The 19109-nt window shown below is 38.7% G+C and overlaps 1 protein-coding gene across 1 annotated transcript in view; it reads right to left on the bottom strand.

Moving 5' to 3' along the window:
- The window catches only part of LOC126484254 (trichohyalin-like), a 731617-nt gene that overhangs the window by 79488 nt on the left and 633020 nt on the right, over positions 1–19109 (bottom strand). The window contains exons 15-16 of the mRNA XM_050107675.1: positions 11126–11195; positions 9585–9962 (exon numbers count right to left, since the gene is read on the bottom strand). Coding sequence (XP_049963632.1) covers positions 9585–9962; positions 11126–11195 — 448 coding nt within the window. The remainder of the gene's footprint in view (positions 1–9584; positions 9963–11125; positions 11196–19109) is intronic.

Below are 19109 nucleotides of genomic sequence, written 5' to 3'. Positions count from 1 at the left end.
CCAGCTGAGAAGTTAAAAATAAACTGGGAAAACACTGTATTGCATATGAGCATGACTGCTCACTCATTGCTTTGAAATTGAGCATTTGCAAGAAAATGTAGTGAAAAGTTGTAGTGTAAGCAGTCTACTGTTTTCTAATAAATGATCACATGTTAGTTCTGTTTGTATCTTTAAAACAATACAAGTATAACTGAAGTGGCAGCAGCTTTTCTGAAAGTAACATGTTCCTTTCTAATTTATTTGATCATATTTAGCCAAGACAAGCATGAACAGCAATAAGGAGTATAGTAATAGTTATTTTTAATACAATCCACACACAGTTTCAATGATTTGCTTGCCTTTTAATGACATAAACTTTGACATGAACAACATCCCTGAAACTTTAACACACTGCATTGTCACTAGAGATTTTATTTTTTATTTTTATGTTAATGACAAGAGGCAATGTGGTTGAGACAGGAACTTTAATGTGAAAGAAAGACATGCCAGTAAAGTCACAGCAAATAAAGATTTTTTTTTTCAAAAGAGTTTTCACTAGGAAAATTATGTGAACCATATTATATGGTCGATTATTCCATTATCATATATGAGGTGCTTTCAGCAATATGCTCCAAAAGACATGCATTGTGGCATGTGGAATGTAAACACTGAAATGAAATGCAAATAAAGAGAAGGGTCAGTCCGTATTACTTGGAGAGTGGCCTCTGGTCAGTGGTGGCAAGCACCACTGTGCAAGCAGAGAGGGATTGTGGAGTGGGCCTGCAGGCAAGGCAGGTGAGATGGGACTGTGTTTGTACTCTGTATGTGTGCTGACAACAGGTCTGTGGTGTGCCAGGGAAGGCATGTGGACTGAGGGTTGCCACTGTGGACAAAGAAGACTGGAAGTGGTTATCAACTACATTGGACAGATATATGGTATGTCAACCTTGGAACTTTTGAGGCATTGTGACCATTTGAGCAGGGAGTTTTGGGTTTATGTCTCACTAAAGGAAGTGGTCATCCTGAAAAGTATGGTAGAACTTGTTACAAACATGTTTATGAAGAAGTGTGATGGGATACTGAGAATGTCATTGATCTAAAGGCTCTTGGAAAAAGTTTTCTTGTGGTGAAATGCGAGAGGTACCTTCTTGATGTTGAGGCCAGATATAGGTGGCATGAGAACTTTTGAGAAGTGACTGGTCAAAGGGATGGGTAACTGTAAGTAATTATTTGTCATATGTTCTTATAAACTGGTTCACTGTGGAACAATTGTACAGCAATAACAAGTATTTGTTTTTAATGAAACCTGTCGTATTTGACTAACTCTCCTCAAATTATTATCTGTAAGTTTAAAATTTTTTGTAATTTTAAAAGGTTAAAATTTTGTTATACTTTTTGGAAAAATTGAGTACACAAGGTGTTGATGGACATTATGAATAAACAGTAATACCTGTATACTGGTAAAGGAAAGCTTCATACTTGTATCTGTGAAAAACTGTTAAAGGGTCTTGAAACTAATTACTTATTTTTAGAAGCTTTTTTCAAAGGTTTGTTTATGAAATATAAATTTTGTTTAAATTGTTGTGTAGTTTTGTTTTAGCAACATGGTGTGCCAAGAGATCCCTGTGCTTAATGATGTGAAAAAGAAAAATACAATGTATGAACTTCGAATTGAAAGTGAGGATCCACAAGTAAATGTTGAAGATCTGATGCAGCAGCTATGGGATGCAGCTGACCGTACAGTAAACATCACGACGAAGTGGATAGGTGTGGTGAGTGCAGCCATCTCCACTGTGGTAGCTGCCTTGGATGAGACTGGTAGTAAGTTGGCCTTTTTCATATCTTGTGAACCATCTCATAGACAGGCCAAAAGATTGCTGGAATCACATCAGAGACTTGCAGGCAGTTAATCGAGACTCAGAACAGAAAAGTAAAATTCAGAAGTTATTGAATGTGATTGATGATCACCACGTCTAAGTTTTTAAGGTTTTAGAAAGTGATCACCACATCTAAGTTTTTAAGCTTTTAGAAGGTACTAGTGAAGCAAATGAAATCAATTTGCAGTCCCAAAAAGAAGGGACTACTCTGTTGGATTGTTCTACATCATATCAGTTCACTAAACTTCCAAATTTATTTGTGCCAGTGTCACAAAAGATAGGTAAAAATGAAATGAAATGATTGTGTAGCATTGATGGCCAGGAGGCTTCATCTGGGGAAGTTCAACCATTGGGTGCAAGTCTTATTTCAGGTGATGCCACATTGGGCAACTTGCATGATGGTGGTGATGAAATGATGATGACAGCACAACATCCAGTCTAAGAGCAGAGAAGTCTCCAACACGGCCAGGAATTTAACCCAGGCCCACAGCATGGTGGGGAAACACATTACCACTCAGCTAAGCAGGCACACACAAAAGATAGGTATTATGTTGAAAGAATCACTTCCACAATCGAAAAAGACATTAACGTCTCTTGTGAAAATGGTGGAATTGAGTAAGGTGTATAATGTGGGTGGTAGTTATGTTTTAAAAATATTGTATCCATTAGGTAAGGGAATGTTCTGCGATACAATTCATCAGACTATTCAACAAAAGGGTCCTTTTAAAAAATTACAAGAAATAATTAGTAAGGAATATGTTCCCAAAAGGCTAATGAATGACCTTCACTTTCATTTATTCATGGATTCATAGTGAAGATGAAACTTTGCCTAATTACATGGCAAGGCATTGTGTAGATGCCATAAGGAAAAGCAAGTGATGCATAATTGTTGGGATAAATTGAAGGGGGTAGACAAGAATAATAACTAGGGAAACAGAGTAAGGATCACAAGAGCTTGCTGCCAATCAGTGCAGTAAAATAATCACTGGTAAAAATAATAAGTTGTTGGAAAAATAATAAGTTGCCACTTGTATGTGCTCATGTAAATAAAGACTCAGTCTGTGCACTGAATGATTCAGGAAGTTATGTCTCCATAATGGAAGTCCAAAGGTATAAGGCAAATATTGGGGTTTGTAAGCTTCCAAGGTTATGTTAGATTAAAGTGAGAGGTGAGGCAGCAGGAAGTTCAGGACTGAAGATAATCACAGAGATTGCAGTGAAGATTGATATACAGATGCCTTTATAGAAAATCTCTGTTGGTTGCTGAAATGAATTGATACTAGACTATGACTTGTTGCAAAAGGGGGCAGGGTTACTTTGTGATGGGGTGGCAAGGAAGTTTTCATCTTTGTTCTACCTGGGAAAGATGAATTCGCTTTGTGGCCATATTGCTAATTAATGTATCCATAAGGCACAAGCAGCCCAGAATTTGTTACTCGAGCAGGTTGATGTAGGGAAACTGCCACCACAGAAACTGGAAGAGTGTGGTAACTTACTAGAAGTATATAGCAATGTACAGACTCAAAGGTTAGGTATGAACAATCAGGTTAAATATCAAATAAAGCTTATGAAACAGGACCTGGGTAACAAATGCCAAATAGATTGTTGCCTCCAAAAACAAAGCACTGAAAAAGATTGTACATTTGTCATTGCAACAAGGGGTTATTGAAACCTCTAAATCAACTTATGTTTCACCCCCGTTTTTGGTTCTGTAAACCTGGGAGGAAGGGGGCAGGGGGAGGGGAGGTTGGACAGGTGGTGGACTACAGGCATCTAAATAAGAAGGTTAATTTATAATCAGTGCTGCATCCTGATTTGCATAACTGTTTTGCCTGGTTAAAGGGGGCTAAGTATTTTACTATTTTTGACTTAAACCAGGTATACTATCAGATTTCTCTGACTGAAGAGTCGAAGGCAGTCACTGCATGTGGACTGAATGGAATCTTTTTGAATTCCAAAGGGTTCCATTTTGGTTGGTAGCAGGAGCTCCTGTGCTCTCCCAATTATTTGATTTTGTATATGATGACTTAAAATTTAAATTTTTATATAATTACTTAGATGATATAATTATTTATAGTGCTTCTTTAGAAGGACACATGGATCACAGAGATCAGATGCTTCAGCATATAAGAGAAGCATACCTTACAATGAAATCATCAAAGTTTAGTTTAGAACACTACCTGGCTTTATTCTTAGGTTGTACAATCTCAGGGAAGAGAGTGCACATTGATCAGGTAAAAACACACTCCATTTCTATGTTTCCTTCACCTGAAACTGCTAAAGGTGTTGCTAGGCTCATATGGATGATAGCATTTTTAGAGAATTTGTTCCTAACTTTAGCCAGTTAGCAGTACCTGTCAGAGAACTGTGAAGAAAAGGCCAGAAATTTCATTGGATGGATCCAAAACAAGCTGTCTTTGAAGGGCTGAAGAAGGCTCTTATGAACACTCAAGTGTTGGTAGGTCTGGATTTCGAGAAACCATTTATCTGTCAGACTGATGCGTCTCTGACCAGAGTGGCTGCTGTTCTTTTGCAAGAAGAAAATGGGGAACATGTAACAACAGAACATGCCTCCAGGGCATTGTGTGAAATAGAAGCCTATTATTCAGTGTACAAATTGAAAGCTTTATTGGTCTTATTTGCAGTAGAGAAGTTCCACTCCTATCTGGAGCACAAAAGTTGTACACTGGAAACTGACAATCATGTGCTGAGATGGGTTCTGGAACACCCACATACAGCTGGAAGAATTCCTCTGTGTGTGGTATGCTTGTCACCAATTAGGGTATGGATATATGGATATATGAAAGTTATTGGGACAATGCCAAGTTTGTAAACTCAGTAAAGCAAGTAATGGCAGGCCACAGGGGTGCATATTCTGGGCCTTTTACGATGATCTTGGGAAGATTGGTTGGTTGATTGGTTTGGCAGAGGGGACCAAACAGCGAGATCATTGGTCCCATCAGATTAGGGAGGGATGGGGAAGGAAGTCGGCCATGCCCTTTCAAAGGAACCATGCTGGCATCAGCCTGAAGCAATTTAGGGAAATCACGGAAAACCTAAATCAGGATGGCCGGACACAGGTTTGAATCATCATCCGCCCGAACACAAGTCCAGTGTGCTAACCATTTCTCCACCTCCCTTGGCGATCTTGGGAAGCTAGTAGATACCTATTCGTGGTGGTAGATGCAGTTTCAACATTTGTGTGGCTAGTTCCTACTTGGTGCATGATGGCAGACACTAGTATAATGGCCTTAAGAAACAATTCTGGAGAGTGATAATGCTCCTTCATTCCATACAATTTAAATGATATGTTTTAGTAGTCAAACCATCGCCCATGTAACCATCACTCCCTATTTACCATAGCCCTCTTTTGTGGAAAGGGTTAGCTATAATCTCAAGGCAGCCATTGATTATGTATTATGCTCAGGATCAAACAAGAAGGTATCAGTCAGTTCCATGGCTATGTTATGTTTTCAAAATCACTAATCTTGAAAGTCATCAAACTTCCACACCCAAGTTCATGCTGGCATATATGATTAATTCTCCCTTGTGTAACCTGTGGGTGATTGACGATTAACTACATGAGAAAAGTGATCCTACGACTATTAAAGAAAACAGGTGAGGTCCAACAGCTGCACACTGAAGACCAACAGCTGCACATCACAGAGAGGCTGAGAAGTAAACCTAATAAGACAGCCCATGAGGGTTAAAACTGGGGATAAGGATTTTATTAGAAATTTTTGTGCAGCAAGTAAGGAGGCTTATAGTGTAACAAGTAAAATGTTGCTCAGATTTGTAGGTCCATCTGTAAGTCATTAGACTTGTATTCCCCAGTCTCTCTCTTGGTACATGATGCCATCTCAACAAAGCTCTACAGTGTGCTATGAAGTAAGCTTTATGGTGCAACCTGTGTAGTTTCTCAAATTTTTTGTGTATTTGTATGCCTGTTATGTTTGCATTTATATGATCTTATTATGTAGTTTAAGGAAAAGGAAAAAAAGGCTACTCAGCATTGTCTGGACCCCTCTGCTCTGAATTGTAATGCACCATAGGTGAAGTCTGAATCACCCCCAGAAGAAGGGGGAGGAAGTTTAAGGGGGGGGGGGGGGGGAGAATAAACCATGTTACTCATATAAGGTTAATTATTTTTTTATCATATCTGAAGCATCTCCAGTCTCCAACAACATTCTCCAAAAGATACTCACTGTGGACTGTGGGATATAATCAGTGGATTGAGGCATGAGCAAGGAGAGAGGTCAGTCAGTATTGTGCGGAGAGTGTCTCTGGTCAGTGATGGCAAGTACCACTGCACGGACACTGAGAAAGGAGTGTGAAGTGGGCCTGCAGCTGAGGTGGGGGAGACATGACAGTGTTTGAACTCTGTAAGGATGCTGACAATGGTTTCATGGTGTGTTGAGAAGGCATACAGACCATGAAATGGTTGTTGACTACATTGGACAGATATATGGTATGCCAGCCTTGGAACTTTTGAGGCATTGTGATCATTCAAGCAGGTAGTTCCAGGTTTAAGTCTCCCTAAGGAAGGTTGTCACAGTGAAAAGTGCAGCAGAACTGTGTGAAAAATGTGTTTCTGTTAGAACTGTGGTGGGATACTGAGACTGCCATTGATCTAAGGGTTTTCGGAAAAGATTTGAGACTTGTACATTCATTTACTCAACCTTCAATCTGATGATACTTGGCAGTACCGCAAACTCACTTGTATATTGCAGTGAATTTCTAGAGGTACCTTGTTGATGTTAAGGACAGATGTAGGTGGCATGAGTAGTTCTGAGAAGTGATCAATCACAGGGACAGGTAACTAAGCAATTATTTGATGTATATATTTGTAAATTGGTTCACTGTGGAGCAACTGTCAAGCAGTAACTAGTGTTTGTTTTCAATGAAACCTATTTTATTTGACTGATTGGGCTCAAATTGTAATCTGTAAGTTTAAAATTCTTTGTGATTTTAAAAGGTTAGAACTTTCTAATACTTTTTAGAAAATTCAAGCACACAAGATGTTAATGGACATGATGAAGAAACAGTAATACCTCTACACTGATAGAGGAAGGCTTTATATTTGTATCTGTGAAAAACTGTTAAAAAGACTCAAGATTAATTACTTATTTTTAGAACTTTTTTAAAAGTATGTTTATGAAATATTAATTTGAAGTATGATGACCAAATACTTGGTAGGGCACAGTTTGACTGTTATTTTTATTTGTTGGGCTACTGTTGCTAAAGTTTCTTTTGGCTTTCAGTAGACCACCAGCACATTCCACTCCCCACAGATCCACACCTCTAGCCTCTTTTTTATGTTTTCAGGATTATTACTCAACAAATGATTGTCAGTTCAAGCGAGACACAATTCTGACTTTCATACTGACAATATTTTATATAGTTTCATATTAGTCTGCTCACTTAACTAACTAAATAGAATCACAACTGATTTCAAAAGCCAAGAATGGGGCTGGGGTATCTCCTAATGCTTTTAGCATGTATCTTTTTAAAAATCGTAACTTTGTAACAATGAATGTAATAAATTTGAATGAAATGCCTTGTGATTAGTTCTAATGTGGTTTGTTGAATCAAAAAAATGTTTTTACAACTGTATTATAAATAATTTGTTTACAAAATATTGTTTGTACAGGGTCATCATTCATTCAAAGGTATTGTACAGGCTATTGTTATACATAATTTGCTTGTTTTGATATGTTTTTATACACCCAGGCACAAAAAGTCTACTTCACAATCTGAAAATCATCAAGACATTTCTTGTTGGCACACTTTCCATCCTGGATCTTACTGATATAAGTACATACTTGTCAGGAGTGACATTTTTCACAGATGAATTTTTCTAAGTCTGCTTAGATCAAGACCTGGAGGTGGACCAGTTTCTTGGCATTTGTTGCCTAGTGCTGCAAATGAAATCCTGAACTCTAAAAGAGAATAAACTTCATTTTTCTCTCCCAAATTTTTCATCCCATAATAATCAAAAATACAGTAATGATGCATGCAAGAACACATGGGAAAAAAACATCTTTTTTCAGCATTTGAATTGTTTTCTGTTAAAAGTATTAAAAAATCATTTAATTTGATTTGTCTTCTCCTATCAGACAAGTTTACCATCTCAAAACTGTGCATGTGCAACTAGAGGGCCAGCAAAGACATAAGTAGCCAGAAAAGACGGTATGGAATATCATATGTGGAGACAGTATAGAAAGTGCTGTTGTGAAACACAGATAGATCAGAACCAAAAAAATGGGTTCTAGTACAATACAGACATCCTTTCTCCAACCATCTACATCATTCTCAACAGAGGGCACCAAGTGTAAATGCAGCTAAAATCCCACATGCCAGACAAACAATGGTGGTTGATTAACTTTGACACCCGAAGTCCTTATCACTTTCTCTTTTCTGGGTATTAAACCTTATAGAACATGTTTAGCGTGCTGTGTGTAGGCAGTTCATGTCTGTGTTTATCAACCACTCTCGAAGAGCTATGGGATTTGCCCAGCAGGAGGGCACGCCATGTCACTGATGCCTTTATTCACAGTGTCTTATTTTGCATTTATACTTGCATTTCTCCGAGGTGGTCACATACCAGATCATGCAGCTAGTGTCTGGCAGCGCAGGGTGTACAGGAATGAAATCACAAAAATGAAGAGTTAGTGTCACTGTTGTTATTAAATTCATTGCAATGGCATTTATGTAGGGAGGAAGTGGTACATTCAGCATCACTTCCATGATCTGTCAATGTGAATGCCATGTTGCACATGAGAGTGGTATATTTTTTCTGTAATAAATCTCCTGCAGAAAGAATCATAATAGTATGAAATGACATAATGTTGTAGTCTATCTAGGTAAGTGATACAGACCACAATGGGCTAAATGAAGAACGTTTCTGTGGTATAAGAGTTAACTACACAGTACTAAACATTCATCTTGACGCTAATTTGCTTGTATTCAAATTGCATATTTTTGCATATTCAGTTGTCTTTCTGCTCCACGACTGGTGGTTTTTAAATTCCTCAAAATGGTGTTGCATTTAGTGTATATCATTCTGGTGAATTGCAAGAGTGATATTCTTCTCTGTTGTGATTTAACACTTCCTGTCTGTCAACATTGCTGGTCCTACGATACTCTTATGAGTACTGAGTACCCTACTATGATGACTGCAAGAAATAAATTGAATATGCTTTATAGACTTCATTCTGATCATCCAAAATATGCATGTTATGTTCTATCAATGGAAAACCTTCTCTCACTTTACCTTTTCCTGTAGTAAACATTTACATTCCTCATTATTCTTGTATTCATACATGCACACTGTAACAGTGCTACCAACTAATTTTGGTTTCACTTTCCAGCTATATAAATTTCAGTATAGTTCATACTGTGTTTTATTTGTTTGTTTTCAGACACCCTGAACATACAATTAATCACATGTAAAACTGTAGTACCTTTAAGCATTGAGTTTCAGTCAGATGAAGTGTTCCTCTTTTTGTCATTTATTTATTACTTGGGGGCTAAGATCAATATTTATAATTTCTATGTTAATTTTTTCAAGAATAGCTATAACATTGGGTGCTAGGGGGCTTTTCACAGTACACAACATTCATTTACGTGGGCTGCACATCTAAAAATAAGTAATACTGAAATCTAAGTGAGGATAATAATTTATGATCGTGAAAGCGTTATTTTGTATGATTGGGTACAGTTTCTTACCTTTTCCATGATCTGTTTCCGACGTGTTGATTCCTGATGTAACACCTTCTCCCTTTCTGCAGTTATTCTAACACTTTCACGAAGTGCCTCCTCCAGCTCCTCAATCCTGTCATCTTTCTGTCGAACCACCACAACCAGTTCCTCAAGCTCAGCTATGTTTGCATTCTCCTGAAGAGCAGTTTCCAGGGTACCAATTTCTTTCTCCAGTTCAGACACCTTTTGCCCACGTTTCTTGAGTTCTTCCTTAAGTTCTTGAATTTCACTCACTCGATCATCAAAACCATCACTCTTTTCTTCTTTAGCATCTTCCATAACTTCCGAAGCATTTTTGCTGCTGATGTTCAGAATGGTTTCCACAGCCTTGTCCTGCATTTCCACCTATATTTTGTGTTCCAGTGTAGGGATTGAAACTCAAATATGAATTGCAGGAAAAAAACAAAAGATACACAAATAGGAGGGGAAACAAAACAAATCATACTGTCAATTAATACAATTCTGATACTGTTGCAAGGACCAAGAAGATGTGTTGAAATAGATGAAGACAATACAGAAAAAGACAGAATCTAAAGCAGAAATGCTTCTGTTTACCCAACACCAGCTACCATTGCAAAAATGAATTCTCACATTAAAACATGTTAAAAACTCTACAAAAAGACTCAAACAAGATACAGGATAAAGCAGGAGAGGAAAACTAAAAAAAGCTCTTCAAGAAACCAGCAGGGCCAGGCTATTTGAAATCAAAAAGAAAGAAAGAGATGAAAATAGAAGCATTTTAATTGGAATGTAAAGAATGGTGTGGACAGTGTGGTAGAGAGAGAGACAAAAAAAAAATAAAATCTGTATTAGTGAGTGTTAAAATATTTGCTGGATTGTTAAAAAACAATATTAGTAAAGATCTACAGAGATTATCATACATGAATGTCTGATACAGAAGATACATGCATATATTGTAAAGTTAACATTAGTTAAATTCTCATATTTAAGAACATGCATACTAATCACTTTTTCAAATTGCTTTTATCATCATAGAAATTAATATTTCGATTGATATATGACAATATGTAGTACAGAAGATATGTTAGGAAACATCCACATGTAATAAATTATTTAAAATACATTAGTGTAGGAAAGAAGAACTGTTATTGATCCAATTACTGTATAAAATGCAAAGAATAGAAGAAGAACAAATTATATTTTATAAATATCAGTTGTCACATGCACCATAATAAAGTGATTCACATAATATCACAACAGCACACAGTACCAGTAAATTTTTCAATTTTAAATTCTTCTCATTCATTATATTAACATGTTTCTGATCCTTTACACAAAATCACTGAAAAAAAAATTAATTTCAGAATTGATTCACTCCAATATTTAGAAGAATATGTCAAATTAAGGAAAGTCCTGATATAATAGTTATAAAAAAGGAAATAATGTACCTAACTAGATCAAGTCATGAACTAAATGAGATTGGTAAGTTATAATAGCAAAGTCTCTGAACACATGAATACAAGAAGGCAAAGCGTTACATTGTATACCTCTTCTCTCCTTTCCATTTGTGCACTGGCTTGTTGGCTTCTCAGTTTTGCTTGGGCATTCTTCAGTGCCCTGAAAAAAAAGATTCAAGTTCAATATTGTCATTCTTCTACAGTCCTGCACATGTGATAGCACACAATCAATTTATTTTATCGTAATATAAGAACTAACCAAGGCTAAGAACCACAAATGGAACAAAGTCTCTGATTTCAGGACTTCTAGAAATAGAGGAAACAGTACACAAGGACTGCAAAAAATTATTCAATTGAAAAAAGGATGAAAAAAATTCTTATGCCCTTGAATCAAGAAACAAAAATGTTGAAGCAATGGAAACAGTTATTACAAATTATAATATTATGTTACTTCTGACTGCTAACATGCACCTTATCTTTCTTCTGATGGAGAAAAATAGATTAGCTGAACTGCTAGCTGAAAATATATTAGGGAGGGCGGGGGGGGGGGGGGGGGGGGGGGTGGAGAGGGGGAAGGGGGGGAGGGGGGGGGGGGGAAGTGTCACTACCAATAGGTATAATTTCTATTATTACTGGTGTGGGAAGTAAGACCTTTTTTGGTAAGTTTAATTTCTTTTTTCCAGGCACACTGCTTTAAAAGAGGTCCAGGTAAATCAGGTATCCCACACAAAAGAAACTTGTTTGAATAATCTTATCATGCCAGAATGGAATTTTTACTCTGCAGTGGAGTGTGCACTACTGGCACTACCTGGCAGAGTAAAACTGTGTGCCGGACTGAGACTCAACCTTTGCCTTTTGCTGCCAAATGCTCTACCGTCTGAGCTTCCCAAGCACGGCTCATGACCTCTCCTTACTGCTTTACTCCCACCAGCACCTCACCTCCTACCTTCCAAACTTCATAGAAATTTGCAAGCCTTGGAAGAAAGGATATTGCAGAGACATGGCTTAGCCACAGCCAGAAGGTAGGAAATGAGGTACTGGCAGAAGTAAAGCTGTGAGGATGAGCTGTGCTTGGGTAGTTCAAGTGGTAGAACACTTGTCCGTGGAAAGCAAAGGTCTCAAGTTTGAGTCTCAGTCCAGCACACAGTTTTAATCAGCCAGAAAGTTTCATATCAGTGCAGTCTCCTGGAAACATCCTCTAGGGTGCGACCAAGCCTGGTCTCCACAGTATCCTTTCTTGCAGGATTGCTAGTCTTGCAAGTTTCACAGGAGTGTTGTTTCGAAGTTAGTAGATGTGATGAAGTAGTACCAGATGTAAAGCTGTGAAGATAGTTGTGAGCATTGCCTGGGTAGTTCAGGCAGTAGAGCAATTACCCACAAAAGGCAAAAATCCCGGGTTTGGGTCTAGCACACAGTTTGAATCTGCCATGAAGTTTTACATCTGCTACCGAGTGAAAATCTCATTCTGGAAACTACAGTATTCTTTCTTCCAGAAGTGCTAGTGTTGCAAGTTTTGCAGGAGAGCTTCTGTGAAGTTTGGAAGGTAGAAGATGAGGTACTGACAGAAGTAAAGCTGTGAGAATGGATCATGAGCCATGCTTGAACAGCTCAGGCAGTAGAGCACTTGCTTGGAAAGAGCAAAGGTCCCATGATTGAATCCCAGTCTGGCACACAGTTTTAACTTGCCAGGAAGTTTCAGTCTTACCATGATGCATCAGAATGTTAGAGGAGTAAAAAACAAAGTTAATGCACTTTTTATCCATTTATGTGATGTCAAAAGGAAGTTGATATATTATATCTGCCTGAGCAACCTGTACATAAAGGAATCCATATGCTAACCGTAAATGACTAAAAATCAGCAACCGATTTCAGTAGGAAAAATACAGATAAAGGAGGAGCTGTCATGTAAGTTAAAAATAACATCTGGTTCATAATTATTTCTGCTTAGTTCAAGAATTGGAAGCCTGCATTTGTGAACTTTTGCTACCAGAAAGGTCATTTATAAATGTCACAGTAATAATACATGGATCCACAATGGAAAACTTTAAGATATTCTTAGAAAAACTTGAATATGTATTACGCCAGCTAGCAAACAAAAAAAAGTAAATGAGAAACAGTGGAAATGTTAATATTCATTTTCTGAAAGATTCAAATAAGAGAAACAATTTGGAAATATCACTTAATACTTATAGGTTTTGTTGTTAATTTTCATGCCATAATTGCATAGGAAAGCAGTACACTAGTACACAATATTTTTGTAGGTGAACACTTAAACAGTGACATGAATGTTTATTCAGTAGTGAATACCCTCTTTGACTGTGATTCACATGAGGCACAATTAATAACTTACCTAACAATAATTACATGGTAATTAATGAATAGACAAGAGTGAGTTTCAAAGCAGTCTTACAGACAGCTGTCTGGAGGGATGTGTATAAAGTGTCCCTTTACATCAGCCTTTTCACCCTGGTAGCCCATTTAAACCTCTGAGCATTGAATTGCAATGGAGCTACATATATGTGATTAGATCAAATGAGGTTTGGTGTAGACTGTTAGCTAGAGACTAATGACTGCAAGGCAGGCATATCAACATAAAATTGATATGTATTGTAAGAAGTCAATATAAGACTTAAAGGGCAGTACATATTCTTAAAGTGTGAATCCAATGGACTCACTGAGATTTGAATAAAATCCTTCTACAAGCAAACTCAGGTTAAATGGATGAGGAATCAGGTGATCCTGGTTCATAAAATATAATGGGAAAGACAACACACAAACAAAAGTTGGTAAATGAGGACTGAGTCTTACCAGAAGTCTTAACTACCATAAAACTGTAGACAGATCCACAAAGTGAACTCTATATACAGTTAAGCTGCCAAAAGTGTACTATCCAGCAGATTTCTCAGTGAACTTTACCTGCTAGCATAAAGAAAATAACATAAACCAGTGTGTGCAAGATGTGTGAGAAGTGTGGGTGGTAATATAAATTTTCAGGGAAAAAGCACAAAATCCAGCTAAATCTCTCTCTCTCTCTCTCTCTCTCTCTCTCTCTCTCTCTCTCCTCTCTCTCTCTCTCCCTTTCTTTCTCTCTCTTCTCTCTCTCTCAGATTCCTACAGTTGTCACTGCATCCCATACATCCATACATCTGTTGCCATCGGTTATACCTTCCCTGTCTTCTGCTGTTCCTCTTTTTCTCATGGCCTCCTTCACCCCATCTAACCAAGCAACCTTTGGTCTTCCTCTTTTCTTCTCCTTTTTCCATGAAGGCGGTACACAAGGTGATCTTTGGCCACCTGTCATATGTCATTCACATTGTATGTCCATACTACGCAAGCTGCCGTTCTTCTATTCTAACACTTACTACATCTCATGGCCTACATGCCAGTTCCAACCACCCCTCAGCATAAAAGCAGTTTGTTCTGGTTAAGAATGCTGATAGACAAAGTTTCCTCATGCAGCAGCTGAATGATCAATGAGACTTATAGGAAAGGTACCACATGCTGGCTACAAGGATGCTAGCAGAACACGCTTTTGTTCCCTCTGGTCCTCGCTCTTGGCAAAGCATGCTGTGCTCCCCCCCCCCCCACCCCCCCACCCCCCTCCACCCCCCCGCCATCACCAGTGATCAGTGATCTCCAGACACTATTCCACAACTGATCATCAATTACCATTTCCCTTCTGATTGGCTGGTGGTTCATTCACTGCACAAGGGTGTGCCCAGCTGTACTGCACACTCTATATAATGTATATAGTACAGCTTTCAGCCTTGTTTATGTTCCTGTCAATGACTCAACACCTCTGCTACTCCAGGAGTTGTCACCTTTACTCCTAAATTCTTTAATGCCAATCAGGATTCTCAATGTTTGTAACTTGCAGTGGTCTGTACTTTGTTGGGTATTTAGAATTCATTACTAACATTTATGATTCTGGTTCTTTTCTTGACTAACAACTCTGACAATGCAACCACTTTCCTTTGTGTGAACTACATCTATCACAAAACCCATGAATTGTCATCTTTTAATCACTGTCCATGGGAAAGGTAATTGATCAATACTGCCTATTACTATCACATGTCACTGTCTGCACATCCTGTCTTCAAGCATTGCCTCTTAATTTCCCTACCTTTATAGAATGTTGGGACAAATGCTATCAGTTGCTTCCTTGTACCACCACACATGAATACCTCACTTCAACAGACAAAAATTATACAACTGCACTCATACTGTGCAAGGCACTGTGAAGATTGTGGCACATAGTATTGCCCATTGTACATCTACAAACATACTCCGAAAGCCACCGTAAGGTGTGTGATGGAGGGTACCTTGTACCACTACTACTCATTTCCTTTCCTGTTCCACTCGCAAACAGAGTGAGGGTAAAACTACTGTCTATATGCCTCCATACAAACCCTAATTTCAAGTATCTTATCTTCATGGTACTTATGTGTAATTTATGTTGGTGGCAGTAGAATTGTTATGCAGTCAGCCTCAAATGCTAGTTCTCTCATTTTTCTCCATAGTGTTCCTCAGAAAGAATGTTGGCTTCCCTCCAGCAATTCCATTTGAGTTCCTAAAGCATCTCTATAACACTTGCATGTTTTTCAAACCTACTGGTAACAAATCTAGCAGTGGCCTTTGAACTGTTTCAGTGTCTTCCTTTAACCCAGCCTGGTATGGATACTGAACACTCAAACAGTACTCAAGAATAGGTTGCACTAGCATCTTATATGCAGTCTACTTTACAGATGAACCACACTTTCCCAACATTCTCCCAATAAACTGAAGTTGACCATCCACCTTCCGTACCACAATCCTCATGCTCATTCCATGTCACTTTGCAACATGATACCCAGATATTTAAACGAAGTGACTGTGTTACACAGGACACTACTAATGCTGTATCCAAACATTATGGTTTTTTTCCCCTACCCATCCACATAAACTTACATTTTGTGATCCACAATGATCCATGTCAGTGTGCTTGAGAACTGGCAACTATGATGAACTGTTACCACTCTACCAGTATGTGATATTTGCATGCTGTGGGGAAGGTTCAAAATGGCTGTCACATGTTTTAAGCCAAAATCACAAAAATTAGCATTGTGCATCTATGCTTGCTCGTCATAAACAGGCTCGTGAACAACACTAACCGTTCCTATCCTATATCATTGCTCATGATGAGAAATGGTGTCTTTGTATTAATATGAGGAAAAGAAAGGAATGGCTGAGCCCAAACAAAGCAGCAGATCCCTGTACAAAGACCTTTGCACATCTACAAAAGATAATGTTATGCATCTGGTGAAACAGCAACAGTGCGGTGTCATAAGAATAGTTTCCCCAAGATGTAACCATCACTGCTGACATTTATTGTCAACAACTGAGACGTCTTGCAGATGCAGTCCAAGAACAGTGATCAGGAAGATTGTCTGAAGTGATGCTACTCCACGACAATGCCCACCCGCATTCTGCTAGACTGACAAAAAACACTACACAGGAGATGTGTTGGGAAGTCATTCCACACTCATCTTATTCACCTAATCTTCCACCTTCAGATTATCACCTTTTCTGCTCTCTGTCAAACAACCTTCAAGAAACTTGCTTTCCCAATGAAAATGCACTCCTGCATGGCTTGACATGTTCTTCACCTCAAAACCAAGTGACCTCTACAGTCGCGAAATTGAAATGTTACTCCAGCACTCACAGACTTTTGTAATTATGAAGGATAATATATTATTGATGCCTAAACACTCTGTTATGTGCATTTGCCACGTTTATTAAACTTTTCAAAAAATGCTATGAGCTTAAGCACCAACTCAATGTATAGAAAATAATAATAGTCCTATCACACTTGCCTGGGGCACTCCTGAAAATACCTTTGTCTCTGACGAACACTCACCATCAGGGGCAATATTCCATATACTTATACTTTCATTAACTGTCTGCATTGGGGCACTGTCTGAAATGCTTTCTGGAAATGTGGCATCTGCCTGTTGCCCTTCATTCATAGTCCACAGCATACCATGTGAGAAAAGGGCAAGCTGATATTCACATGAGCGGCACTTTCTAATACCATGCTGATTCATGGACACAAGCTTCTAGGTCTCTAGAAAATTTATTATATTCTAACTGACAATGTGTTCAAGGATTCTGCAGCAAGCCGATGTTAGGGATGTTGGTCTGTAATTTTGTGGGTCCATTCTCTTACCTTTTCTTATACACCGAAGTCACCTGCACTTTTTTTTCAGTTGCTTAAGACTTTGTGCTGGATGAAAGTCCACAGCATACCATGTGAGAAAAGGGCAAGCTGATATTCACATGAGCGGCACTTTCTAATACCATGCTGATTCATGGACACAAGCTTCTAGGTCTCTAGAAAATTTATTGTATTCTAACTGACAACGTGTTCAAGGATTCTGCAGCAAGCCGATGTTAGGGATGTTGGTCTGTAATTTTGTGGGTCCATTCTCTTACCTTTTCTTATATACCGAAGTCACCTGCACTTTTTTTTCAGTTGCTTAAGACTTTGTGCTGGATGAAAGATTCACAGTAATTCAAGCTAAGTATGGGCCGTTGCCATAGAGTAGTCTCTGTAAAACTGAATTGGGTTCCACCCAGACCTGATGACATGTTTGTTTTCAGCTCTTTCAGTTATTTCTCTCCGTCAGGGATACTGATTACTATGTAGTCCGTACAGGAGTCTGTTCAATACTCAAATGACAGTATCTCTGTACGACTCCTGTGTGAACAATTTCTTAAATGCAGAAATTTAAACTTTGACTTTTGTTTTGCTATTTTCAACTGCCAAACCTGACTGATCAGTGAGTGAGTGGATGAAGGCCTTAGACCTGCTTAGTGGTTTTACATAAGACAAGAATTTTCTCAAGTTCTCAGTCAGGTCTTTTGGTAAGGTATGACATACTAATGCTGTCAATAAGGTCCGGCGTGTTTGTAGCTACAAGGTCTAAGATATTTCCATTGCAGGTGGGCTGCCAAACTGCCTGCTTAAAACTGTTTTCAGAAAACATGTTCAAAAGTACTTTGCATGACTGTCTGTCTATACAACTCCCCCCCCCCCCCCCCCATGAATCCATTGACATCCCCTTCATATGTGGTAGGTTAAAGTCACCTCAACTACTACTGCATGGTCTGAGTATTTATGCACTATTGGCCATAGACTTCCTTGGAATGACTCTAGAACTGTCATAGCACAATCAGGTGGCCAGTAAAAACATCCAACAATTATTTGTTTCCACCTAGGTCTGTTATACATGACCACATAACTTCACTGTCGCACTCAACTTCGATCTCAATAAACACTCCCCCTTGTATAATGTTTAATCTGTCTTTCCAGTATATGCTTCATGACTAGCTAAATATCTCAGAGCTCTTAAACAACTGAAACTTCAGGTAAGAAATATCAACAATGCAGGAAAAGAGAGACTGCTGCTTATCATAATGAAGCCATGTCAAGTTGCAGACATTCACAGTTAAAAGACACTCACATACAGCTTTCAGCCACAGCCTTTGTCAGTATAAGAGATCCCCCCCCCCCCCCCCCCAAACACACACACACACCTGGCTGCTGTGGCCGAGTGGTTCTAGGCACTTCAGCCGGAACCGTGCTGCTGCTACGGTCGCAGGTTCAAATCCTGCCTCGGGCATGGATGTGTGTGATGTCCTTAGGTTAGTTAGGTTTAAGTAGTTTTAAGTCTAGGAGACTGATGACCTCAGATGTTAAGTCCCATAATGCTTAGAGCCATTTGAACCTTTTGAACACACACACACACACACACACACACACACACACACACACACACACACACACACCTCATGTGCACATGGCTGCCAACTCCAGTATATTGGGCCGGAATGCAACATTACATGGTATGCAAGCAGCAATCTGGAGGGGGTGGGGAAGGAGAAGGGACAGTAGTGTGCAGGTGGGGAGAGAGATGAATGCTGCCTCATGGAGCATGCAGCAACTAAACTGCCAACAGGCACAGTGTCAGGAGGTTGTGGAGCAGACAGGTGAGGAAAAAAAGGAGCAAAAGAGGAGAGGAATGGGAAAAGACGG

The sequence above is a fragment of the Schistocerca serialis genome, chromosome 6 (assembly GCF_023864345.2).
Source record: "Schistocerca serialis cubense isolate TAMUIC-IGC-003099 chromosome 6, iqSchSeri2.2, whole genome shotgun sequence".
Taxonomy (NCBI): domain Eukaryota; kingdom Metazoa; phylum Arthropoda; class Insecta; order Orthoptera; family Acrididae; genus Schistocerca; species Schistocerca serialis.
The sequence above is the reverse complement of the archived record's forward strand: the minus strand, read 5'-3'. Positions and strand labels throughout refer to the sequence as shown.